The 9,184-nt window shown below is 38.9% G+C and overlaps 1 protein-coding gene across 2 annotated transcripts; it reads right to left on the bottom strand.

Moving 5' to 3' along the window:
- Positions 1-386: 386 nt before the first annotated feature.
- On the bottom strand, positions 387-8,661 carry timmdc1 (translocase of inner mitochondrial membrane domain containing 1). 2 transcript variants are annotated; one of them, XM_053229964.1, is made up of 8 exons: positions 8,562-8,661; positions 6,627-6,893; positions 5,691-5,856; positions 4,945-5,033; positions 4,783-4,850; positions 4,241-4,319; positions 1,442-1,552; positions 387-1,348 (listed from the first exon to the last, which is right to left on the bottom strand). In XM_053229964.1, exons 2-8 carry the CDS (start codon positions 6,866-6,868, stop codon positions 1,213-1,215), a joined length of 891 nt encoding a protein of 296 aa, XP_053085939.1. In that variant the 5' UTR covers positions 6,869-6,893; positions 8,562-8,661; the 3' UTR covers positions 387-1,212. The 2 variants fall into 2 exon arrangements, with proteins under 2 accessions (XP_053085939.1, XP_026787521.3); XM_026931720.3 differs by lacking the exon at positions 8,562-8,661 and adding an exon at positions 8,449-8,559.
- Positions 8,662-9,184: the final 523 nt, after the last annotated feature.

Consider the following 9,184-nt stretch of genomic DNA (forward strand, 5'->3'; position numbering starts at 1 on the left):
TCAAATGTACCAAAAATTATGATAGAAATAATAGAACTTAGTGGATTTATTTCATCATTATTGTGATGTATAGACTATGGAGCCTTGGATTTAAATGCTTCAGATATTAAATCGAGGTCCTGAAATCATAACGTGTGTTTATGATTAACTTTACTCATGCTCTCAATTTTCATGTATATAATGCTATAGGTATTTCATATATTTATATAATGCTATAGTTATTTTGTATCTGACACAAATGAAAAATCAGAAAACTGTCCATGCAACTGATTAGCAATATTGCATACATAAATTCAAGGATAATGCAAAACATTATGTTAGATAAGATTTTTGGGTTGTTTATATTCTTCCTCCAATTTTATTTTAATTTTTACTTCAAATGCAAGTTTGTTTATGAAGAGGCACTTATGCACAAATGTCCATCTTTGACCAAAATAATGTGAATACTTTATTATTAATCTCATATATGAAAGACCACATTTTTATAACCTTGTGAAATATGTCTTTAAAATGAGTAAACCCATGTAACTCTGATTTTGTTCTCTTGGTGGTGCTGTAGGTCTGTGTTTGTATTTATCCACATGTTGAACTTGGAGCCTCAGCTGCTGTCACATCTTGTTTCCAGAAGGGACCAAGGCATGTGACAAGCTCGCAGCACCATATTTCACTTACACACACGCACACACACGCACGCACGCACGCACACACATACACACTCTACTAAGACAGTCATTGAGTTTTGTGGTTCTGTGGTCTACTTGTTAACAAATAAAAGTCAAACCATTAAAAGTTTGTAGTCCAACGACTCTTTGATTGAAGTTTGTCATTTTTTTTTTTCGTCGCAGGCTTTACAAATCTCATGCACCAAACACACACAAGAAAACAACTTATGTTTAAAAGTTATATATACTATATATTTTACAATTATGAGAAGATAAAGATTCACTCGGTTTATAGAGCAACAGTCTGAACAGCATGGAATTCAACACAGGAGGGTGAAAATGAACCGACTGCTGTGCAAATGACAAAAATATTCAGGACATGATGTACTATGTGGTTTGTTGTTTGTCTGCGAACAACCATTTCAGCTTCAAGCTTAAATCCTGTAAATAAATCTCCCATTTGACGAGCCAGTGTTCTTCATTTGTGAGCATAATAATATGTTATACTCTATAAATTCAGTCAGTCAGTCAGTCACTATAATTAGATCTGTTAAGACTCCTTTGCCGATTCTTCATTCCTTGGTTGACTAAGAAGCTCTTTGATCCGCTGAAGGTCACCTTCTGTGCCTTGGTCCCGGCCACTAAATTCACCAATTATCTCATCAGTAAGCTGTAGACGTGCATTCCTGCCCAAAAAAAAAAAAAAAAAGGAATGTAGATGGCTTGCAGTTGGAAATAAGCTTAAAGAGGAAAATAATGTGATTTTGATTAGAACGTACCATTCAGCCACCCTGAGCTCGTACAGTTCTCTTCGTTCCCGTCGTCGTTTTTCACGCATGGTCTCTCCTCCCAGCTTCTGTAGCCCAACAATTAACGCCCCAGCAGGCACACTGCAACAACACGAGTCTGTCAGCTAAACTCCATCAAATCAGTAATTCGGCCTTAAAATACTCCATAAACATGCCGTTTTAAACTTAAAAGTTCTACACAGAACAATAAATTGTTTAATATCTTAATGAACTACTGTCATTGCCATTGTTTCCGCTGCCACTATGTCTTCACTTGAACAAAAATGTAATGTTACTTACTAGCTTCATAAATCGTGAGCCTCAATCATTAGCTGTTTATGTTCTGTGCAATTTTCCTTGTTGCCTAGCAACAGTGTTCTCAAGACTTTCGTAGGATGAGTGTATTATTTTCCATTTAAAAATCTGAGAAATTTATTTAGAACAATGATTAAAATTTTGAGAGTGTATACAGTGGTGTATCGATATAAGGAGTAAGTTTACATCTTCTAGCCATTCGGATTCGAAGCCAAGCATTTTCTATGGCCATGGTGTATTCAAGTGCAGTTGTCTTAAGTAAGCTGAGAAGCTACAAGCAGATGAGAAGTGATGAGCTATGGTACCGCTAAAAGGGAGTTCCAAATGTAATGCTTGCCAACGTCCATTTTTGGCAAAATGCATACCAACGAGAACAGGTAGTAATTTTTCATGAATATCATGATATCATAAATATCGAGCCATGCGAATTCAGGAGTCACATGTCAAACCATCTTCACTATCACTTGTTCAGGCCCACACCCCTCATCTCCTAGCATGGTGCTATTTAGAGCGTGATGTGCCGATTTGATTAGCTGCCTGGTTTGATTTTGCGCCCCGCCTCGCTGCACCTAGCCGGGCACTGGGGATGTTTACATACACAGCGAGCAGCGCTCCAGGTGCCAGTCAGCAAGCCAAAGCCAGCTCTGCCAGCATACTGAGAGAGAGCCGAGTGCCGTCTGAGGTGCTAATCCTGATTGCGCTGCTGGATTGGAAGGACGACTGGAAAGGTCTCAGCACAAAATAAGAAAAACAGAGCCAAATGAAGGGGAGGATGATGGAGCCCGTCCTCAGGACCAACCCAGAGATGAGATGGACTGTGCCAGAAGGAGGAGATGTGGAGATCAAGGGATGGATGGGATTGGAATACAAAGCTGACAGGGAAATTTAAAAAAAAAAAAAAAGCAGTGCAGCTGTTGGATTAGGCACTCATGCCGTTCTGCCCTAAAGATCTGAGCCTTCTGCATGGCACATGGGTTCTTCTGGCAGTGTGTGTGTGTGAGAGCGTGTTGCTAGGAGGGAGCAGCTGGCCAATAGAAACCCCATGGAAAGGGGGGTGAGGGGTGGATGTGTCACTGCGTCAGGAGTGACAGAGAGAGAGAGAGAGAGAGAGAGAGAGAGAGAGAGAGAGAGAGAGAGAGAATGGAGAATTCCCAAAGGGCAGAAACATCTCCATAGAATGATCAGCAACACTATCCTTCAACAGTCCTGAGAAGTAGAATCTATTCGTTCTTACGAGGCTCCTTGGTGAGTCTGCACATTCAGATTCTACAGCTGGAACTACGAGATGTTCAGTAGTGGGTTAGTAGCCTATGGAAGGACAAAAAGAGACACGTCCTCGTCTCAGGAAGAGAGAAAAAGGCTCTAGCTTGCTGGAGACAAACGGCAGAGAGATAGTCATCAAGGACGCTTGTCTTACTGCCTGGAGAGCAATGTGGTGCCACAAGCCCCCTGGTGCGAGATCAACCAGGTGGAATGGAGTGTTCTGGGACGTCGCCCTGTGTTGGTCCGCTCGGACAACAACGTGACAGATGTATCAATCATCAGGAAGGCATGAGGCTGGAGCTCCTCAGGTGGGCCCAGCCACGGTTTGCCTCTCCGAGAGCAAATCTACAGGAGCTATACAAGGGTGCAGCGGACAAGCTGTCGAAACAGGGTGTACGCCAGGGAAAGTGGTGTCTGCACCCAGAAGTGGCAAGGTGCAGGTGGACCCTTCTCTTAGTTAATGCCAAGTAAACACACAGCTGACTGTGCTTCTCCATGGTGGAGACAGACAGCCTGCTGGGACAGGATGCATTGGCCCATGACTGTCCGCACCACCTACCACCTACTGTTTCCACACCTTTCTACCACTGATTGTTCGCATAAATCACTGAGAATATGACGTCAACAATCAAGACTTGGATACTAAATCCTGTGACAAATGTGAGCTTGTTTACTAGAAATTGGCTAGCCGGCAAGTTAACTTTGCTAAAGTAGTAATATTAGACTTTTAGGAATTTTGCAATGCTGCCATTTTGAATAAAGGTATAGATATAGAGAAGTTCAAACAAATATAAAACAAAAGCAAATATGAAAAGTTACACAGTTTTCTCCTTACCTCAAACATACTCATTTAGCCAAAACATGTTTAGTGTCTGAAGTTTACTTTTGAACTGTAGCTATTAGGCTAGTAAGCCTAAGTATGAAAATCTTCTAGTCTCCCTGACTAAGTAATCTAATAAACATTTTCATAAAACATTTTAATTATCACAATATTATACATTTGGAAGTCTCTTGATAAACACGACACTGTGCACAATCAAATAATGATTATTTATTCATACAGTTTGCATGAGACTGCACTGAAGTCTTCCCTAACCTGTTAGCTGCATCAGCCTCGTAGCTTCAGTGCAAAACACAAGAAGCAACTCTTAGACACTAAACATGGTTTGGCTGATCAACACTAGTGTATGGGATACTCTCTACTCAACTCACCCCAATGCAGCTCCAATAGCCGATCCTGCCACCAATCCCCTGAGGCCCAGATTCATCCGGAACACACCTCCGGTCACAGCTACACACAGAACAGGTCTAAACATTAACAAAACATTTTCTAACACGGTGTTTCTCAAATAGAGGATACATGCACCCCTTGGGCTAACTTAGAAGTACTACATAGAATAAAATAGGGGATCAGCCAAAAAGATAACCAAACCTAAAACTCAAAAACGCCACTATTTGAGACAAATGTGAAAGAATAGGATTTATATCAAACTAACCATTTCACTCTCTAGTACTAAATAATCTATTTTGGCCTGATATAAATGTAATGTATGGATAATTACTGATGGATACTTCTGTATGCTTTATGTTCTTTCCTTTACAGTTATTTAAATATTAATTTCTAATCCAAGGGATACTTGATTTCAAAGATCCCTGAAAAGAAAAGTGTGAGAACCACGGGTGTTATTATTGCACAGTTAAAACAGAACAGCTGTGGAAAATTACAGAATAAAACTTAGGGAGATGTTACTTACCCCCCGCCACAGCGAAATGACTCAAGGCGTTACTGTCTTTGTACACAGAAATGCCTGTACTGATAGTGCTGTTAGAAATGAACAGAGACAGCGGGTCAGATTTGCTGCAAAGCTACATGCTATATATTTCTTGTTGATTAAGCTGCGTGTATAAAAACTTACTTAAAAAGTGTAACAAAGGCGGCGACTCTCCAGCTCCACCTCCAACCGTATCTCACAAAGCCTCGGATGGCCGCGTTATGAGCCGAACGCTAAAAATCCACAAGAAACAAGAAACATTTCTCTGTTTCTAAAGGGGTTACATGGTGTACATACTGACATTGCGATTTGTATTATTAAAATAAAATAACAATAATGACATTTAGTATAGATCAAGAGTCAACAAAAGGATTTGGTGGACTCAAATTTTCAAAAAAAGGACTGTGGTCTTTTTAAAAATAAAAAAAAGATGGTAGATTTATTTGGGGGTAGATTTGTAATTATATAAATTCTCTCATTTATGTTTATTAAATTTATACCTTAGCAGTAACTTTATGTGCATTACTGCAACAATTTTCCCCAGTTCCATATCTGATCACATGCATGCAACTGTGCCTCAGATGGTGGAATAACAATATATACAGTATTTATAAAAGTGTAATATTTCTCTGTGAGTGCTTTCAGATAGAAATCTACTTTGTAGTTTATATTTATGCCCTATATCTATTATATATTTCTTCTACAGATCAGAGATGTGCCATGATCGAAGTCACATTTTTTTCCGATTCTGATGTACGATCTACATCCTTCACCAAGCTTATCTACTTTTTTAAACCTAGATATGTAAGATTGGTGTCTCTTGCATGTAGGTTAAATTAGTATGCTAATCAATATTCAATCTTTTCTTGTCGTTTTTGCTGTTCTCTTACCACTGCCTCCACTCTGCTGCGGTAGATCTCCGCCTGGCTCAGCTGGATGAATCTCTCACGGGCATGTCGGGCTCCAGGCAGGCCTCCATAAAGCAGTCCCACCAAGGCTGCTGTCAGAGCACTCTTACCCACGTTCCTCACCTCTTCCGAGTACACCTGTCCATCTCTACAGGGAAAATGGAGATCAGAAATATATATTATACTATGACAGATGTTCTGTATGCAGTAAAATAACTCTAAAATAAGCTCCATGTCTTCATCAGTACAGTTTTATAACCATAATCCAGCTATACAAATATAAAGCTCATTATTTAAAAGTGTACAGTAACATTTATTCTTGAACTTTCCATCAGCAGAACACATTAGGTCCAAGTTGACACTGTTAATAGTACAGGCCGACTTGTTTTTAGTTACTGAGGGTTCAGAATAAAATGATCAGTCAAACAGGCTAATATCTAATATGAACTTGTTAATACGTAAAATAAATTTGATAATGGTGGGTTGCGATTTCCACCTCTGTAATAACATTTTAAAAGAGCATTTTCAGACACTCTGGCATGGCAATGCTTCACACACTCCACTTTGAGAACTGACTTGCCCTAAGACATCATGTGTTTATTTGTAATCAGTGACTAGCAAGCAGGTTATGTCATGTTATATTAGCTAGTAAATTTAACCCTTGTAATCTGGTAATCCTCAAATATGTCTAAAGTAAGATACCTTTAAATACACCATAGCAGAGTTAAAACCTGGACACATGCTCCCTAAAATGCCAGGGAGCCTATCCTGGGAACAATGGAGGTGAGGCGGGAACACACACTGGGAATACATGCTCATGCTTATGCTTATGCTTCAGGTCAACTATTTCCCTCTTTACACTACAAGCTCAGTAATATTATCTATCAAAACATACAAAAGGAGCTGAGAGAAACGAACCCTCGGTTGAATAGGTCTTTAATGCGGTCCCATCCTGTGTCGGGAAACTCTGGCTTGCCCACATGTTTTGGTAAAGACTGAAGACTGGCCTGTGGATCAACAATGTCAGCTGCATGCACTCGAGGAAGGGCGAACGTATAAAGTGCCCGTAGCAGTCCAGTATGAAAGGCTCTGGGGCTGGCTGTATCTGTGTCCTTCTCTCCACACGTGAATGTGTGTGTACACAGACCCACAGGGTGCATCACGCATCAGCGAGCTGTTCAACCACTGCGGGGAAACACATGGCCAGGAGTTAGGACGTTTCGTGTACTCTGAAAACTCATGCTACCATGCACAGCCTTCAGGGAAGTGACGATTTGGTAAATGCTGAATGAACTTTGCAGTGTTTATAGAAGATGATATTCCAGTGTGTGGTGCAAACACAAAAAGTTTTAGACAAAAGATTCTTCCTGTATCTCATTATGCAGAAATGTGCAATAGCGAAACTGAGCATGGTAAAGCCTTGAGAGCTGCTGGATTACTATTCAATAATGATACCAAACACTATACAGATGATTATGGTAATCCTAATACACTAAGAATTCAATATTAATATTTTATCATCACCCACTACACCCAAAACATCTCTGAAGAGTGACGTAAGTTTTTATTTTTCAGGCTCATAAGTAAAATGAGGCACATTCTCCATTCTTGATCACACTGATAGACTTCTCTTTCTATTTATTTATTAGAAAAATGCTAACTTGTCATTGCAATTTTACACGTTATTGCCCTGTATCTAACCTTTGTCGAAAGTCTTTTGGTTTCCTGCATGTTGATGGATGACAGAGAGTTTACATGTACACAACCTCATATTTCTACCTCAGAAAAACAGGACATGGTTAAAGGCGACAACAAAATTCCTAAAGACCGAGAAGCAAAGGAAAAGTACACTCCTGGCCAAAAAAGCGGCAAAATGTTAAGCTTTTAATGGTCTTAACAACAAATTATTGGTCAGGAAACGAGCAAGAATTAAACAAATAGACAAAGAAGCTTAGTATAAAATAGCTTTTCCCTTAGATTTCTGTAAATGTTAAGCCTTGTGGCTCTTGATGGGCTGCATCAGGTGCGGCAGATCACCAAATAATGACTAATCTTTAAAAAAAAAAAAACACATCCCAGAAGATATTTTTGGAAACTTTTGTACACCTAGACATATTAGTTTGAATTTTACACCAAACATTTTAATCATTATCATGATTTCACCTTTGCGTACAAGACGACTATATAAGTGATTTCCCTGTTTCTAGCTTTTCCCCAAACTGCAGCAAAAGTACACAGGAGCTCTCAGGAGTGCATTTGTTTCATTCTTGCTCATTTCCTGATCAATGATTTGTTGTTAAGACCATTAAAAACTTAATATTTGCTATTTTGGGTTTGGCCCATTTCTTGCCCAGGAGTGCAGTAGAACTCTTTCAGGGGGTGTGGATTTTTTTACATTTTTATTTTCAAGCTATTATTCTCAAAAAGAGTTTTTATAAGAGTTATGTTAGAACAACAAATGTAAATAGTAGTTCCTAGTGTATGAGTTGGATTATATATACACAATATTTTCTGCTCATTGTTATGAAGGCTGCTAGAATTCTGACAGGACCTTACTGGTTTTGTTATAGGTTTGCTTGTGTTATTATGAAAAGTTATTAAACGTTTTCAGGGGTTATTGAAATAGATTTATCAGTGCTGAACATGCTGTCAGGTTTATGTGCTTGAGGTCAGTCCTGCAGTGCTTTCAGCACCTGAACCCGGCTCGTGCAGCTAGCTCTCAGCCCTCACGCGCTCTCACCGTAACGACTAGAAAAGACGTGCAGTCGAAAAGCTAAAATCCGTGTTTACATTTTCTGAAAGACCTCAAATCCTTCCTGCAGCGTTTCATATTAACTGACATGCTCTGCTTACCTCCTGTATGAGCTTCCTCTTTCCTCCTGCAGCCGGTTCAATGTCAGCACGTTCATTTCCTACAGCACAGATCTCACAGCGCCACCCAGCGGCCGGAGGACCTCGCGTTATTACAGTAACGAGTCACATGACTTGGATTTACTGGACTTCATACTTAATAATAACTGTATTTAAAAGAAAGAAAAAGAAGGAAAAGGATAGGGGAGGGTAATAATATAGCGTAAAAATACAATACTAACAGACAAAACAAAAAGAAATACAATATAGTAATAGAAATAAGATGGATATAGTGCTGGACTGTATCTCTATAATATCTGGCATTAAATTCATTTCATAACCATAATTTTACAATTTTCCATATGTAATCTAATTGAAAATTAGAGTTTTCAAACTCTGTTAAACATATTTCATTAACAGAGTTAGCCTTGCAGAGAAAAAAAAACTTTTTTTAAAAAAAAATTAAAACTTAATCTTAATTTTTTTTTATTTAAAAAGGCCTGTATGAATTTTTAAGGCAACTTTTAAGATCACCAGGAAAAGCACATCAAAGGTAAATTCAGTGTTTAAAATATTTTGCAATACTTGTTGTACAAATGTTTAAGAAATCTAATTTTATCAGTGGC

The sequence above is a fragment of the Pangasianodon hypophthalmus genome, chromosome 26, assembly GCF_027358585.1.
Source record: "Pangasianodon hypophthalmus isolate fPanHyp1 chromosome 26, fPanHyp1.pri, whole genome shotgun sequence".
Taxonomy (NCBI): domain Eukaryota; kingdom Metazoa; phylum Chordata; class Actinopteri; order Siluriformes; family Pangasiidae; genus Pangasianodon; species Pangasianodon hypophthalmus.